General features: G+C 39.5%; 1 protein-coding gene across 10 annotated transcripts in view; it reads left to right on the top strand.

The window, feature by feature from the left end:
* The window catches only part of LOC134563529 (leukemia inhibitory factor receptor-like), an 86,088-nt gene extending 68,678 nt beyond the window's left edge, over positions 1 to 17,410 (top strand). For all 10 annotated transcript variants that reach the window (XM_063421511.1, XM_063421515.1, XM_063421514.1 and 7 more), the window contains 7 exons: positions 3,250 to 3,429; positions 5,050 to 5,151; positions 6,701 to 6,868; positions 7,509 to 7,670; positions 8,579 to 8,672; positions 9,210 to 9,288; positions 9,963 to 17,410. In XM_063421511.1, coding sequence (XP_063277581.1) covers positions 3,250 to 3,429; positions 5,050 to 5,151; positions 6,701 to 6,868; positions 7,509 to 7,670; positions 8,579 to 8,672; positions 9,210 to 9,288; positions 9,963 to 10,601 — 1,424 coding nt within the window. In that variant the 3' untranslated portion in view covers positions 10,602 to 17,410. The remainder of the gene's footprint in view (positions 1 to 3,249; positions 3,430 to 5,049; positions 5,152 to 6,700; positions 6,869 to 7,508; positions 7,671 to 8,578; positions 8,673 to 9,209; positions 9,289 to 9,962) is intronic.
* The last annotated feature ends 772 nt before the right edge of the window (positions 17,411 to 18,182 follow it).

The following is an 18,182-nucleotide window of genomic DNA, read 5'->3' as shown; positions in this document are numbered from 1 at the left end:
TGTTAATATCCCCACATGAATCTGCTGAGCAGGGGAAAAAAATGCTGCTTTGCTTTTAGAGTAGTGTCTCACCAGTTAATTGTGCTCTTCACACAAAATCAAGATGGTAATGTGCAGTCTTTACAGCTATTTGCACTTTCCAGGAAGAAGAATGAGGCTTTAAAAGCATTGGTGTAGATCTGTGATACTTAGGGAGCTCAGTATAATTTTGTGTGTTCTTGCAGAGACACTGAGAAGTGTTACATGCTAAAGAGGTTTAGAAGTTTTGGAGGTGTAGTGTGCCTTTTTAAGACAAGAATTGTCAGTTCAATGCCTGTGAGCTCTGCAGGAGAATATTAATTGGACTGATTAGTAAAGTTTTGGCATCCTTGTGCTAGGGACCCAGTGTTTGAAAAGAAGGTAGGGCTTTAGCTTCCCAATTAAAACACTGCTACTCTTGTTGAGGGTTTTGAAAAGGGAAATAGCTGAGCCAGATAATGATTTTCTGCTCCTAACACTGAGCTTGGAGAGTAGATAATATTGCAAAGTAGTTACTGAGAGTCCACCCATCCCTGCACATCAGACAGTGTAATCTCCTAAAGCCCAAATCTTTAGCTCCAGATTTGGCAGATGCTCTGCAGGGACAACAGATTTATACAGCAAGGCCGTCTCCACTTGCTTGCCAGGAGTATTCCTGGGTTTGCTTCTCCTTGCCTGCCTGGAGAACGTGTGTCATGGTTGGTTGTCTGGCAGCTCAGGTTCTGATAAGACATGGCCGTCTCTCATAGGAAGAAATGTGTTCTGCCTGAGATTCACAGTGAGATGAAAAAGCAAATTTTTTTCTGTGTGAAGGAAAACCATTGAAGTGCAGTATTTCTTGTGCTTCTCCAAAACAAAGGATCACAGATTGAAAGCGCCCACAGTCCAACCTCCTCACCCAAGCAGGGTCATCCCAGAGCACACAGCATAGGATTGTGTCCAGATGGTGCTTGGGTAGCTCCAGTGGGGGAGACTCCACGACCTCTCTGGGAAACCTGTTCCAGTGCCCAAATTTCCCATGAGGAAAGTTCTTCCTTGTGTTCAGGTGGAACTTCCTGTGTATCAGTTTCTGTCCTGTTGCTCGGCACCACTGAGCAGAGCCTGGTCCATGCTCTGACCCCTCCCTGCAGACACTGACAGACATTGATGGGGTCCCCTCTCAGTCACCTTTGCTTAAGGCTGAACAGGCTCGCTCCCTCAGCCTTTCCTCATAAGAGAGATGCTCCGGTCCCTTAAGCATCTTCGTTGCCCTCCACTGGACCCACACAAGGAGCTCCATGTCTCTCTTGTCCTGAGGAGTCCAGAACTAAGCACAGCACCAATGCTAATACCTGGTAGTATATTCTTAGTGTGCCCACTGGAGGGAAAAATAATTGTATGGGACAGCTGATTTGAAATGCTTTTATAGCTCTCATTCAGCAGAGAAAGAGTGAGACTCTAGAAGTCAAAGAAGTCTCTGTAATAGATTTGTGGTGTGGGATAGCTGATGGCAGCTAGAACTTTGTATTCGTTTATCGCTTTCTCTTAGATGTCTGAGGTTCCCCTTTGGTGTTACCCAACTTGTACTCATTAAAGATTCACTCCCAAGTTGGTATAGGAATTGAGTCACTGACTCGAGTAATAAAAGATGACTCATTCAAAGAACTGGATGACTTCTGTGTGCAGACATCTTTTCTGGCTGCTTCCTGTGTGCAGTCTGGAAGTGCTTTTAATGTCCATCAGAAAGCAGAGGGTCTGAAGCTGGAGATCTGCTGAGGTTTTCTGAAAACTGAAAACACAAACAAAGGTTATGCTGCCGTAATCAATTTGTCACTGTCTCTGAAATGTGCTCTGTAGAGAGTTGGGGCACATAATCTGGCTGATCCGGACTCCTCTACCACAGAAGTGCTCTAGTGCTAGAAGTCATTTGTTCTTCAAGTCTAAGTTGCAGACTTAGATAATGTATGTGTGTAGGTGATGTAATATATGCAGACATATAAATACACCAAAATGAGCAGTACTGCTCATGGTGAATTTCTAGTCATTTAGCTCAGAAAATAAGGTGGAATGCGGTGTTTTTAAGTATTTTTTAGAGAGTACATGATTAGTGTCAGTAAAAAACTCTTTCCTGTAAATAGAAAAAATTAATCTGATAATTAGAAATATGATCTTTTCCTGCATCATAGAAATATAGTTTCACTGGGTGCATAATAGTTTTTCTGGGGACAACATCAAAGCCCTTGTGAAGTTGATTTGCTTTTTTTTTATGTGTCTTTTTCTTGCCATGAGCAAGCTACAAAACAATTGTACTCTTAACTGTATGTTAAGATTATTTAGAAATAGACAATTATTTGACATTCACAGTGCATCTGTGAGAGTAAAGTTTTCATAGCACTAATTCTTAAAAACTGTTTCTTGCCCTTCAGCCTTCAATAGTTTATGGCTTTAATAAAATGAAATAATAGTCGCAATGGGGAGCATAAATGAGAACACTGAAAAAGGAAAACTGAAACCCTGAGATTGTTTTTGCAGATCTGTCATGGGGCCACCGCTTTTGTGGTGGCCTTTGGAAACCATCCCTTAGCTCTGCGGGGTCCCATGTGATGGACAGACATGAGAGCAGCTGCAGGAATCGGAAGCTGTTCCCAGATTTTAGCACTTCAAGGGCAGCTACACCTTTCATAATCAGGAACAGGAAAAATAGACTAAAGGCAAAGCATTTTTTTTTCCTTTCTTTCTTGCATAATTTACCCTTGCTAGACTGAAGCCTCCATAAAGTTCACCAGGGACATGATTATTTCCGTTGATTCTTCATTAAAAATGGTTGTCTGTGGTTGGGCGAGTGACAGCAAGACACTTTGAAAGAAACACAAAGCAAACTATTTGATGAAATGACAGCAGGAATTTATAGCTGGAGGCTCCTGCCAGATTGGTGTCAATTCATATTTGAACCTGACATCTGCTGTAAATCCTTACCTTGAAAAAGTGCTTTTTAAGCCAGTCCTGAGCTGCTGCATTTCTCATCATCATATTTAAGGCTGGCCGAGGGATTTGCTGCAGGCTATGTCTGATTCTGAGCACTCCAGAAAGCTCAGCTGAGTGCACTGCTTTGAATTTCACAGTTCACTCGTGCCTCATAGAAAGGACTGCCATTCATAAAGCCATTGTGCTGTGGCTGGAATGCTTTCTTTCATCTTGGACTATAGATAAGTGTCTGCTCTTTGATGGATTTTTGTGTCATCTTTGTTGCAGACAATGTCACAACAGATCAGGCCGTGGCAATGGGGAATGGAATTAATATTTCTTGGGATTCTTACCCCAATATGACATGCGGCTACATAGTAAAATGGTGTCATTCATCTGGGTCTGAACCCTGTATTGTGGACTGGCAGAAATTTCCTTCAAATACAACAAATGCGGTAATAAAATCTGGTAAGTCAGAAGTAATTTCTTGTGAGTCTTTCTTGTTGAGATCCTGAGCAGCAAGTAAAATAAGAGCAGCATGAAGCTATAGGTTGCAGATTGTTTGACTGCTGTGTACTTGTGTAAATAAATGAAATTCTTCTTGGTACTGTGTTTATTTTAATTTCTTACACAGTCTTGCCAAATCCAAATATCAGTCTTCACTTAGCTTTTATCATCCTGTGTTTATTAACTGTTTTGAAATTACCTCTTCTAGCTATACCTCACAATTTCCTAATTCAGTCTAATGCATAATGGTTAATCTAGAGTTTGGGGTTTTATTTGGATTCTAAGGATAAACAGTGCTGCTCAGGATGGGAGAAGACTAATCCGTTGTTTTTACATAAGGCAGATTTTTTTAAGTGTGACCTCCATGTGTTGGCTCGCTGTCAACTATTGAAATTTCCTGGAACAGGGCACATTCCAGGTCTCTAGATGCTGGTGGGCAGATCAGGGAAATGAAATTCAGCTGTGGTGGGACTCATAGCAGCAGAAGAGAACCCATTAAAGATGTGGGATTTTTTCCTGTGCTCTCTAAAGGGTATATATTTGCCTTTTAGAAGAATTTAGTATTAAAGTCTCCATTCAAGAAAACAGCTTGGAGCTGTGTACATAGGAAAGTTGAGGGGGAGTGAGACCTGGGAGGGTGGGGGCAATATGTTTTTCTGTCTGTAATTACAACACTGTGTCCGTGTTGTTTCCGTTTGTGCTAGCTAGAGATCGCAGTTTTTTAAGCAGACAATACTGTGTCTGTCCAATGATTCACTGCTTTACTCCTGAGCTCTTCACTGGGATGGCTCTTGCAGCATGTGACTCGTGTGTGAGTTGTCCAGCTGCTAGGACTTGCCTCAAGCTGGCAAATCCACCTCTGCTCTTAGTTCTGCTAGGATAATGTCTCAGGCTGGACCTGAACTCTTGCAAAACCCAGCTGACTTCTGTGTAGTTTCACAGTGGTATCTTGTTTAGAAAAAGTCTTGAAAGTACTGCACAGCCCTGACCTGAGAAAATCCCAGAAAGTGGTAAATAATTTACACATTATAGCATCAAATATCTATGCTTCCACCAAAGACACGGGAAGCATAAAGTTGATGACTTTCTGTGTTTTTTAGTCAGTTCAGAACTAAAATTCATTGCTAAGTTGCTTCACTGTCACTTTTGAGAGTTTTCTGCATATCTTTTGTACTGTTGCTCCATTAAGCCTGGAGCTTTGTATATAATACAAAATAGCAATACCAAATGTATTTGTATTTCTGAGGAGGCAGGATCTACATGGCTGTGGGAGGAAAGGAAGGGGATTATTTCTGGTAACTTCAATTTGTGTTTCCCCACGGAAAGGGCAATTTATGCAATTTGAGTAGATTGTTTTGAATCCTCTTTGTTTAGTATTAAACATTCTTTGGGAGCTAGATTTGGTTACTGCTTCTAAACCACATCTGATGGCATAGCTTTTGTAGAAATTACAAATAGGGATGGTATTTATACCATTATACTTTGTAATTTTTAATACGTATTTATATGTCTGCATCATGTGAAATCTAAAAGCACCATTCTTCTGAAGTGAAATATTCTTACAGCAATTTTCTCTTGCAGCTCTGTTCAAACCTGGCGTGAGATACAACTTTTCTCTGTATGGCTGCAAATCCATGGGATATCAGTTGTTGAAAAATGTAACTGGCTATATGAAAGAACTGCGTAAGTGCACTTTAATCATTCAGGATCTCAAAGTGAACTCAGTCTGTATCTATTTTTAACTCAGTGTTGGCAGAAGAAGACTGAGACCAGAAACCCCATCCAGTACTACTGACTTGTGTTTGTTCTCTGTGTATAACTGTGACACGTCTCCAGCCACTTCCAGTTCCAAGCACATGCAATAACCCTGTGTTCCCCAGCTTGTGTGGTGGCATGGTGTCACAGCAATTCACAGCCATAATTTGAACCACGTGGCCTGATCCCTTCTACACAAGAGGCGGCAACTTTTTGATTCATCAAGTACAAGTAAACTTCTAAGCACATTTGGTACAGCTCAGCAAATGTAAAAAGTATCGATAACATTTCTCTTTGGAAGTACGTCTTAGATCCAAACTAGATCCTAGAGCAGAAATCACTTGAAGAATTGCACTTATATCCTATCGCACACCAACCCTGTCTGGGTGACTGGGGTTTGACCCAGTGCTGAGTTTTGCTGGCCTGAAGATGTATTAGTGTCTGTCTGTTCCCAGGTGTCTGGACATGACCTTTAACACCACAGCTGTATTGTATTGTATTCTAACTACAGTACTCATTTCACTTTGAAGTTTAATGTGTTTTCTGCTAAAATAGTTTGCCTAGAAAACTGAGATGCTTACATAATCTAAGTCCGTGGAAATGGTGTTATTTTATTGCTAAGGTTGAAGGTGAAGTTAAAGCAATTTTACCAGAAACTCAGTTTTTAGCTATTTGTATATCTGCAAAAATTCTGAAAGATTTCCCAGAAGAGTTTTCCATGTGTGTTATGAAAAGAACAGACAGAAGCTTTCAATATATAAAGACTTTGGAGGACTAAAAATGCATTGAACGTGCAGAAGAAACTTATTAGGAACTGAGAAATGCAGAAGAGTATAGATTCATTCTAAAACTTCAGCTTTGCCTTTGGACAGATAACCATCAAGAGAAAAATGGATGCATTCTTAAACATGACTTCAGCCCTGCAGGGTCAAAGCCAAATGTCAGACTAAGTCCTGACATTATACATGACCGTATGCATTATCTGCTGTAACACTTTCAGTGGGCTTCAGGTATTGGAAAAAGGACTTGTGTAAACTGCAAAGAGTAGTTCTTTTAAGCTGAGATGGTAGAAATGTGGAGTCTTTTTAGTTTTAAGATAAGGTATGAAGTCACAGAGTTAAAGCCTGTAAAAGCTAATATGTATCCTCTGAATGTTTGTATGATCTTTTGGCATTCGTTACAGAAGAAGGGTGTTTATATGTGTGGGTTTGTAAGAAGGCTGACCAAATAAAAATTTTTCTTCTAGCATCTCTTAGTAGCTAATACTGCAGTAATTACTAACAATTAGTCCAACATATCTGTATTTTTGTAGCACCTCCTGCTAAGGCTTTCACATGTAGTTTACAGTGAGGAGTCTTGAGGAAAAGATTGAAAAATTCTAGCTCCAAAATAAAACTGATGAAATACTTACATGGTTTCAGCATTTTATGATGAGGTAATTTCTTACTGGTTTCTTCCTTCATAATTCTCCCTACAGCTCCAAAGACTGCACCAAATTTTATTGTTGAAGAAACTTCCTCAGATTCTATCTTGGTAAAATGGGAAGACATTCCTGTTGATGAATGCCGAGGGTTTTTAAAAGGATATCTTCTTTCCTTTGCAAAAGGTGAAAAAGATGCTTTAAAGCCTAGACTTTCAGAATCAGGTAAGTTAATTGTGTAGACTGCAACTTTCTTGCTTACTTTGTTCTTTTTTATTTTTTAATAATTTAATTTCACTTTAATGAAAAAGATATTTTAATAATAATTTAGTTGCATTACTCACTGTTATAAATGGCCCCTGATATAACAAAGGCATTTAAAATAATCAGGTCCTTGTGTGATTAGCACAGTTGTTTTTTAATATAAAGCAAAGGTTGGAGAAAACCCAACCTTTCGGGTTGGGTCTCACTGCAGCCATAAAGTAATGCAGTGACTAAGTGGCAATGTGTCATGCTGTCCTGTGCTCAGATAGATGAGATGGGGAGGTTATATGGCTGTATCTAATAGGTTATATTCTTCCAGTGTCTTTTCAGTCAGGACTGAAGCCTGACTCACATTCATAAGAGGACAAGCAGGAAGTTAAGGAAATGAAGTCAACCTGCAGCAGCAGCACCACACTCCTGTGCTGTTGGGTACTCTGTAAGCAAGCAATATTTCTAGGGTTCTTTATTTCAGTTTTCCTGTACATGGACTGTTCTTCAGGTTTCATCTGCTCACTTCAAAAAAGGTTTGCTAAAGCTGATGTCATCTTTTTGAATCCTTTTTTACAAAGTTATACTTTTCTTACTGCTTCCAAACAAACAGGGAATCCAGAACTTAAAGTTAACAATATCACTGACTTAACAAAGAAGTCTATGAAAATACTTGATCTTCAAGGCAAAACGAGTTACCAGCTGGAACTACAAGCCTACACTGCTGGTGGGTTGAGCCCTCCAAACAGCCTCTACGTGGTGACAAAGGAGGACTGTAAGTTGATTATCCCTGTTCAGACACATCCCTGTCTTTAGCACAGGGGCTGTACAATGTATATACGGTTGAGCTTATTTTGTTGGTTCGTGGGTTTTTTTCTGGTCCTGTAGGTGGTTTGGGCCTAAAGTCTAATTTTTCCCGTTATTTAGTTGATTATTTATAAACATAAAAATGGTACAGCTCAGAGTGAGGGAAAGATACTTTCCTATTACAGCTACTTTGTAGTTCACGGTAATGGATGCATAAAAAATAACTTATAACCTACTACTAAATATAGTGGAGTCTGAGCTTCCCTTGACAGAAGCAATCACAGAAAGACAGTTACAAAAAAAAGAGAAATTGACTTTGGAGAATGAGAGAAAAATAATATTTCCTATGAAGGGCGAAACACTGGGGTGCAACTAAGATACATGAAAAATCAAGCTTGAGGCATTTAATATCAGTGGAGGAAGGTAGTGGGGATGTATTGGAGATAAAGTCCAGGGATTGGAAGCATTGTAAAACATACAAAAGACAATACTGTTTATGCAATTAGTTGTTGGCCTTGAAGAGCCATTACCAGAAACTTGGCCAGCTCAGGTACCTTGAAAGTATAATGCCAGTGCTTAGTGAGAACAGAATCACAGTAGAAATGAATCTTGTGCTTCACATGAAGCTTTCTGTAATTAAACAATCAGAGAGAAATATCTGCTGATTCCTGTAGTTATCACTGAATCTGTTTATGGGTGAACTTTTGCTCTTCCAGCAAAAGGGAAGGGTGATGGTGTAGGTCACTGTTTGCAGACAACTGCATTAGCTGAGTTTAATGTTATGGTCTTTAATTGGAGAAAATATTAGGAAAGGCATAAAACTTGCTGGTAACATTGGATGCATATTTACTGTCTTTTCTTTTTCTTATCCCCCAGCTGTAGGATTAATCATTGCAATTCTCATCCCCGTGGCAGTGGTGGTGCTGCTTGGAGTGTTGGCCAGCATCCTCTGCTACCGAAAGAGGGAATGGTAAATGCCTGCCTTGGGTTCTCATCTTTTCCTGGAAATGTTTGCTTCAATGTAGGGTTTTCCATGATTTTAGTTACTCTTGGTTTTCTCTAATACCCAATGATCTTAGTGGGCTTTGTTTAAAGGTGGGTGGCAAAGCACATTGTGTAAGGTGAGGGAGAAACCGAATTGGAGAGAGGTCAGAGGGAGGAATGCAAAATGTTTTTGCACAAGCCTGTCTTCCAGTGAGCACCATTTATGAATCGTTCCCAAATGGAAATAAGCTGGCAACATACTGTAATTTGTGTGCTCTTGACAAAGGCAGACATACCATCTTCAACTTGTAGTAAATGTGGCATATTAAATCGCCACCTTAAAAAAAAAAAAAGGTAGGTTTTTTTTCCATTATACTCAGTAAAAGTTCAACACACTAAATCTTTGCACCAGATGTCTTCAGTATTCTGAATTAAAGGGAAATATCCTGACTCTTTTTTGTGTATTCACAATCTGTTTCAGGCCTTGCTATCTTTATAATAGTTTATTCTTTCCTCTTTAAAGGATTAAAGAAACATTTTATCCAGAAATCCCAAATCCTGAGAACAGTAAGGCACTGCAGTTTCAGAGGAACATCTGTGAGGTAACCCTTACTTTAAATCTAGTATTTTAAGCTTGTGAAAGATAAAACAAGTTAAAGAATTCTTTTGCAAACTTTGACTCATCTGTTCCAATTGTAGAAAAAAACTCTGTGGCAGGGGAAAACAAGCCAATTTACTGAGTAACTTCTGTCAGGTGCTATCTAGAGCTTTGTTTTTGTTAATGTAGTTACTTGCAACGTTTGAACTAGGAAAGAACTGCTGCATTTCTCTTCTTCCAGCTAATAAGAAGTGTCAGTACCTGGTAACAATACAGGAGTAACACACCCATCTTTGTCAAAGTGTTAGAATAAGCAGAAAGTATGGAGATCTGCCATATCCCATCCTCCTAGTAGATACATTGGTTGGAGATAGGCATAATATTTAAACAGCCTTTGGAAATGGGTTATACAAAGACAACATTTGGGGAGAGTTCTCCAACACTTACTGCAAGATCTCAAGTCTCTTTAATTTGCATAAAATACTTCTAACATTAACAGGAATGTGAGCCAAAAAATGATAAACACTTTTTTTTCTTTTTTATTGTGTTGTACCGGTGGCCATGGGACAAGTACAATCCACAAGCCACCAAACTGCTGTAATTTGGGCAAGTTGTTGCTTTCAGGTTTTCCAGATCTTTTAGCTTAGTGTCTCTGCCTTATCCTTTTTCTCATTTCAGGGGAATAAGACACTTAAAACACTGGAAATGAACCCATGCACCCCCAACAGTGTTGAAGTGGTGGAAACACAGTCTACAGCTCCAAAGATTGAAGACACAGAGATGATGTCCCCAGCAGCAGAGACCACTGTGCTTGAAGATGGCTCTGACTCAGAAATGGACAACCACGTTGTTGTGTCCTACTGCCCCCCTATCATTGAAGAGGAGATCTCAAATCCCCCTACAGATGAACCTGGGGGGTCATCTCAGGTGGTTTATATTGACATCCAGTCAATGTATCAGCCTCAAATTAAACCAGAGGAGGAGCCCGAAATAGACTTAGTGACTACAGCAGGCTATAAGCCTCAAATGCAGCTGTCCATCAGTGCTCTGAAAATAGAGGGTCATTCACCTGTGGAAGAAGAATTGGATAAAACTACAGGATACAGACCTCAAACAAACAATAACACCTGGAACATGGGCACTCCAGACTCTCCTGGATCCGTTGAAAGCAACAATGAAAATGCATCTTTTGGGAGCCCATGTTCAATTAATTCCCGACAATTTCTGCTTCCCCCAAAAGATGATGAAGACTCTCCTAAACCCATTAACACAGGGTGGTCCTTCACACATTTTTTTCAGAACAAACCAAATGATTAACAGTGAGTCCTCATTGCACGTGAACCTGCCTTCTGAATAAGCTTTTATTCCTGATGTTGTAAAGAAAGGAAGAAGAAAAGTGCAAAAGGCATGAATTATTCTTGGAGACAGTCAGCAGTTCTAGTGAGCTGAATGTTACCATGTTTAAGTTAGTCAGAGTGTTAATATTCCATTGTAATAGAGGCTGAGAGGCCAAAATTATAGCAATTTAGTTATTACTCTAGTAAAATATATTGGATGTAAGGGGTTTTGAATTTACAGCCCCTGATAATTATAGTCAAAGAACTCTGCCTACCTTCACATAGTGCTCCAAGATTAACATGGTCTCATGCAATTTATAACTTGGAAAGATTGCTTTGCTTTGTTGTAGTTGTTCTCAATCAAGCAGACTCAAATGATGCAGCGCCAACAGGTTTCCTTACTGAAGGTTTAATTTATAGCAAATCTCAGTCGAAGACACAGAAACAATGTGGGAAACTGTTGAGATCTTTTACCTAGTTATAACTAAGAACAAATGAGAGTGCTATTTTTTTTCTTCTCCTGTATGGAAGGTTATTATCACTGTTTAACACTTACAAAGCAATGGCCATTCGAATCTGTTGCTTTTTAACTAGACACTAATTTCTGTACCTACTGTACAATGTTTATTAAATGTTTGACTCAGGGGTACAAACTTGGGGAAAAGAAGTGTAACACTGATTGAAACCTCAACAAGAACTGCATAAAGTTTAAAACTTCCTTTTTTTAACAAAAACTTAGAATGCTCTATATTTTTTCTATCTTTTGGTTAAAGAGTTAATCTTTCCTAATGTATTGCACTAATACATTTTGTATTTCATAGCTTCTGCTCCAGATCTCCTGCTTTGAAGTGGTACAGTAGTCCATTCACCCTCAGTGTTCAGCAGTCTTTGCACTATGCAGTAATGTAAGCCACAGGAAATCTCTGTCTACTCACCTTAGCTGCTGAAGCAGTTTGGCACATGAAATTAGAGGTAGTAGGACTAGCTCCTTGAGAAGAAATTGCTCTTTGGATGGTCTTTATTGTATTAGCTTTGTATTACCTGCTGCCTGGCTTATCTTAAGTGTCTACCCAACAGGACCTTCTGTACAAATCCTACCTGGGAGTACAAGGTAGGATTTCTCTAGTGGCAGGGAGAAACCCAGGGAGGTTTTAGTGCCGCTAATTCTACCTCTCCTTTACCAGATATGTGATGCAAAGAAAGCTTAAATGATGTGCATTTGTGTGCTTAAAGGAGTGTTTAGAACAATCATCTTATAAAATGCTTGTTTTTACATGTGCATCTCTACACAACTGTAACTGTAACATTTCACTGTGTACATTTCAGGCTGTGGCATACATGAAATTCACTAGCTCACAGGAGAACCTTTTGAGAAACTTACCTGTTTCTTGCTGTAAAACAGTGGGGAGGAATCAAATGTTAAAAGAACTTGATCAAAATGGGTCTCCATGAAGTCATAACCATTTTTTAAAAAATCTTCATTTCCTTAGCTACTTTGTATTTTGTTTAGGGTTTGATTTTGTTGGGGTTTTTGTTGTTGTTGGATTGTTTTCTTGGTGTTTTTGGGGGTTTTTGGTTTTCTTTGTTGTTGTTTTGTTTCGGTTTGTTTGTTTATTTGTTTGTTTTTAATAAATAAGAGACAGGAATAGTTTTCTAAACAGGTAAGGAGACTGAATTGGGTAGGCTGCTGATTGTAAAGGTATGAGAGTAGATTAGGAGGATGACTTATCTTGACAGATATTTGGTCTCCAAACCACATGATCTGGCCATTAAAATAAAACCAAGCATAAGGTTAAACCTAATCACACCAATGGATGGTTAATTTTCCGAAGCTAGCATGTCTCTGCCATCTCCATAGAACAAAAGTGTAGAGGTGCTTCAAAACTGACAAAAAGGCAAATCACTAAATACTTACCATCATAGGTAACAACTTCCTGTGTGTGGCTCCTGGAAGAGTGAACAGTGGAGAAGTGAAAACCAGGTTAGTCTGCAGGCCTGACAGAGTGCAAGGTGTCTCTGAAAGAGCAGAAAGTGCACATGGGATTCATCTGTTGAGTCTTTGAATTAGTAGGGCTGCGCAAAGAGCTGAGGTCCATTTGTGACCAGGCATCAGCACAAGGGAAGTGCCATAGCCTATTACTTAGAACACTAAACTAACACATGAAAGGAAGCAGTTAAACCGCTTGTGACTGATAGCTGGGAGGAGGCTAAATCCTAATAGTAACAACTGTTTTTCATCATTATTTTTAGATTATTTCTTTTCACTAGTGTAGATTTGGCTTAACGTGTCCAACTCCTGCAATGAATTTTAGCTTGTGCTGCTATATGCTTTTAGTTGGAAGCAGATGATGTTGTGGACAGTGTGTATGGGTAGTGGATTGAGGTTTTTTTTTTATTGAGCAGTTTCTTAGTGGAGAGGAGCAGTCAGTATTGTTTGGTGATCCAAATGAAAAAAACCCCTCTGTAGCAGAACAGCTGACCATGAAGAATGACAGTGCTTTTTATACAGCTGTGTATTGCAAGAAGTAAAATCAAACTGCAGCTTCAGAATACTAGCAAATTTTAGTTTGTAGACTGGAAATCAGGAGAGCTGCAGAGAACACACAGAGCTCACAGGAAGCTGTTTAGGATCGTTTTCAGTGTTCACATGGTGAATCGCTTACACATAAACAACACATACTCAGGTTTCCCAGTGTGCTGCTCTTCCTGTTCAGTAAAGACAACAACATTTTAAATTGCTTCATTTCTTAGTGATTAGGTAAGGAAGACCTCCACAAATGCATGTTCTGCCTCAATGTTGATGTTATAAACTCTCTCTTACCTAATTATTCATCCCTCTTTTTTTTCCTTTTTTTTTTTAATTCTTGATTGTATACCTGGTGTTCTGACTTTCAGGGTGCAGATCAGGAAGGTCCTTTTCACAGCAATGGCTTTAGTAACAGAAGAGTGGGGCAGATGTGGGAGAGACACAGGCTTGTGCAGTGTCTGTAGCATCATTGTTGTTTAATGCTGATCAGCCAGTAAGCAGTTGACATTCCAGCACTTGAGAGTTCAGCTGCTTCACCTCTGTGGTTTCCTTTGAGCCTGTTCAGTGCTACCTTTCAAAGGCCTGTCTCAGATCTTCAGCAATGAATTCAGATGCGTGGGGAGAGGTGCTGTGCTAATGTTGTGATCAGCCACCCCTAGGTGCATGGAGCAGTAGGGATGAATGATAAGGACAGCCAGGGTACAGACTTGCATTCTGAGCCCAAGTGCCATGTTAAACCATGCTTCCAAAGCATCTTTAGAACCAAATACTCTTTCAAAGCATGGTGCTCTTTCATAGCCTCTAAATGCTTTGATAACAATTGTAAGCTTCAGAGGGGATCCGATTCTTTGTACTAGTGCCTTCTAGCTTCCTCATGAGCCTCTTTGGAGCATTTATTTTCTGAAAAATAACTTAGGAATCCTAAAGTTTAAACTGGATTTCCTTACCATCATTTTACTGAACATTTATTTTTAGTTCTTTTGGCTTTTTACTTCATTTTTTAGGAGAGTAGAAAGTGCAGCTTAAAAAAAAATTAAAAAATAACCAAACAAAGAACAAAACCCTACAACTTCCAGAAGGGATATGACCAGAAGGGATTGTGTCCAAATCATATCATGCCTAACTCATTGCTTCAATCCTCCAGGATCAGTGTTTGGAGATGTAGGGTATTAATGCCAAGCAGTTGCTTCCTGAAGAAAGTCGTTGGTTCTGCTGCTTTTTATTTTTGAGCCATGCCTGCCATGTGTGACAATTTAGTGTTTTTTAATGGGTTTTTATACTGCTCACTGTATATGTGGAACATCAGTCACATTTGATGTATCATTGTGCACTCTCCTATTTGACACATTAGTTATTTTTGTTTTTCTGGCATGCACGAGATCTGGGATCTCAGGCTTGGGTGTTAGATTTTGGGATGGTAGATCTGCATGTGATATACCTCACAGAACTGCTAGTTAATATATCAACAAAATAGTAAGCTAATATTACAGGCAGGCAGTGAATTACCTCCCCTGCTATGCAGTGGCTGTATAGGCAGACCTAGAACCCAGTAAGTGACATTTGCTGTCTTTGTTATCTCTAGCTGCTGCTTCCATGGGTAAGCCATTTCCAAATGGAGCCAGTTGCTGTGTTGTTTGTCATGGCACAGTTGGCAGATGTGCTGTGCTTCTTCATCTTTGGTTTATGTGGGGGACCAGAACTTTCCTTTGCTAGGAACGTGGCAGCAGGAGACTGCTGCTGACCTCGAGCTTTAGGCTGCTCTGAGGAGGCATTTTCAAGCCACCTTTTTTGTTGTTGGTAGGTTCAGCTGGGTAAAGCTTAGTGCTGTGGTTTTCCCTGCAATTGTGTCCTACAAGACACTCAGTTGAACATGAATAGGAGCAAAAATGAAAGTGATTGGGTGCACTGGACAGAGGAGGTGTTTAGACATCACTCTGAAAAGGCAATGATAAATTGTGTGCTCAATTTCTAAATAAATACTGTTTTGTAAATAGATTACTTGTATCCCTACAAGTAGATAGAAATATAGTAAAAGATTCTGAAATATATTAGAAAAATGTAACATTTAGAGAATGAGATTCCTAACAAAGCTCTGTGTACCCTAAATCTATGAAGAGCTTCCCATGTAAATAGCATCTTCTGTCATGCCACAGACTTTGATGAAGACTTCAGTGACATTTAATATTTGTAACACCAAGTCCTAAGCCTTTATGCACACATGTGCTTGCATCAGAATGTGCTTAGGTGCATATGGCAGAGGAAGTCAGCTAGCAATTGCCAAAGTGATTTTTTTGGAGTCCTGTACATGCATATGTACCTTCTGAGACAGTTTTGTCTAGAGGAAGTACCTGCTATCTTGTGCTTCTCCCAACACACTTTGCAGCACTTGTGGTGCTGTGCATTAAGTGGTGCCCTATGGCCAATGCTCAAAAATGCTGTTAGCAGTTTGCAGTATTTGTTGGTTTTCTCCCTTACCTTTTCCTTAGCCAGCCTGGAAACACGGTCCCAGACCCCAAATGCTAGACAAGGATTCAGAAATGCTGGAGTGTTTAATTCCCTTATGTTTAAGAATGTCTTGGATATCTCATTAGGAGACGGAAAACAGTTTCTTCCACTACAATTTTTCCCCTCCCCCATTTATATAACTCTGGATTTCCCCTAGTGTTTCTAAGATAGGCAATGTTTGTTTCCTTTTTGCATGTTACACAAACAAACCTCAGATGATATTGGCAGGCTTTCTGTAGCTTTTTAAGTTGTCCCAGGGTGTGTGACAATTCTTCTCCCCCACAAAAACATCTATTAATTCCTTCTGCTTTTACAACTGAAAAAAATATACCTCCAGAGGACTTTTGGGTTTTGGAGGGCAGGGGTTCAGCATCCCCATGCAGGTGAGCTGGTCTAATGGCAGGGTGTTTCACGAGAGCATGGGGTTAATCCCTCTCTCACCCTCTTCTTGCAACAGCACTGTCTAGGTGACTTTGTGGTGCTCTGGAGCAGATGAAATCCTTGGTTTTCAATGTGATACCTAACAAAATCTCTAGGACTGTCCCAAATCTGCATTTTGACTTAAAGCAAGCTTCAATAGAGGTGTATGCACAACTTCCACTAGAAGGCTCAATACCTTTGCAACTCACTTGATCTCATATTGTGCAAAAGGTAGTGAGTAAAACTAACCCAGGAACAAAGCAGAAAGTGAATTTTTTTCATTTTCATTACTTGGATTAAGAAAAAAAAATAAAAATAGCTTGAGTAGGGCAAAATAAAATAGAAAGGTCACATTCTTTAGTAGTAACACAATAAAAAAAGAATCCTTGAACATCGCTCTGTCAGTGTTTTCTTAATGTAGTTTAAGAATGGCTTTGGATGAACAACATTTTACATTTGGTAGCATGTCAAAAGTTTGTAAAGCTGGGGATAACAAAAAAGAAGACAGCTGAATCAACTCATGTCTGAAATCCTACTTGAAGGTAACAGTAATTTGAACTTTTAGCCTGTTGTGGCGCACAAAACATCAGAACTGGTGGAATCATACAGGTCACCTAAAAACCCACAGAATATTGTATTATAATGCTGTAACTTTAAGACATATACTGTGAACAGGTTCAATGTTTGTTTATCTCTTTTTATACCATATTTTTTACAGCATAAATAATTTGCTTAGAGATTTTTTTATGTTCTGTTTTTATGAAGATTTTAATGGACTTCTGTTTAATACTAGTGAAAATATTGTTTGCCAATTTGACAATGTCATCTATAGATGTTAATTCTGGGAATAAATCAATAGATTGACCTGAATAAAATAGTCTTCATAACATACTAAATCTAATAAGTCATTCAACATACTTTTGTTGCTAAATGATACTGAAATTTTCCAGCTTCCAAATCTGCTATTGAAAATTTACTTCTTTCTTGATTTTAGCAAAATCATCACAAGGCACTTTAATGAAGCTGTAGCATGCCAAGTAAAATACTGTTTCAACAAAGTGTATCAATACGAAAATTTATCAGCTAAGCAGTTAAACAAATGCATGCTTTAAAAAACGAAGCATGGGATCATGTTGGGGATATAATATTTCAGTGTGGCAGTTGACATTTAAGACTAACCTAACACTAAGATACAATTTGCATACATTTTAAATCTAGTTTGCTTGCTTGTTGTAACTCCTGTTGTATTGCTTGAGTGTCTAAAAGTAAGCATGTGTTTAACAATTTTGCCATAGTATTGCCATGAAATTTAATAAATATATTTTCTTACACTCTTATATGTCTTCATATTCGTTGCTTTCCTATTTACTTTTTAAGAGTTAAATTCTGCTCATGCTCCAGTACAAACAGAGTTATTTGAATTTTGTGCCAGAGTAAATAACCACAGGATCTAGCAAGCACAGCCTTGGCTTCCTGATAGGCAGAGTGGGTAGTAACAGATACTCCCCCAGCAGCTTCTCCTCAGCGCAGCAGACCCCAGCATCTCCAGAGCACACTGAAGCCCTGCTGTTCTCTCCATACGATGCAGTGACAGGAAAAAGGCCAGGTCACTGTGTGCTCCTTGGCTTGTGGCTCTGGCACAGCTGGGGTTTGATGTGGGATCCCCCTGCACGTCTGGGCTGAGGGCTGCAGACATCAGCCACAGCAGACTGCTGGGGGACATCAGGATAAAGGGACTCTGTGGGGTTGGTTTGGGTGGCATAGGGCACTTCCTCAACATGTTTTAGTGGAACAGAGATGAGCTGCTAGCATGGTAGTTGTAACATGGCCTTATGTTTGAGGCCATTTATGTCTTGTCATTTGGTGTCTTAGTGACAGCCAAAGAATTTTGTGGCTCATCTAACCCACAGCACCTTTACTTGGGAATGACACCTGAACTAAGCAATGTGAGTAATGACAACTGCTACATCACAGCATGGCACATGAAACCATCATGGCATGGTGGCACTGTGCTCTCTCCATCTCTTTGGAGACATCCTTGAAAGTCAGAATCAATTGCTTACCTCACAATAGCAGATTGGTGCAGATTGATGCGACAGCAAGGCAAGG

Source organism: Prinia subflava, chromosome Z, assembly GCF_021018805.1.
Source record: "Prinia subflava isolate CZ2003 ecotype Zambia chromosome Z, Cam_Psub_1.2, whole genome shotgun sequence".
In the NCBI taxonomy this organism is placed as follows: domain Eukaryota; kingdom Metazoa; phylum Chordata; class Aves; order Passeriformes; family Cisticolidae; genus Prinia; species Prinia subflava.
The sequence above is the reverse complement of the archived record's forward strand: the minus strand, read 5'-3'. Positions and strand labels throughout refer to the sequence as shown.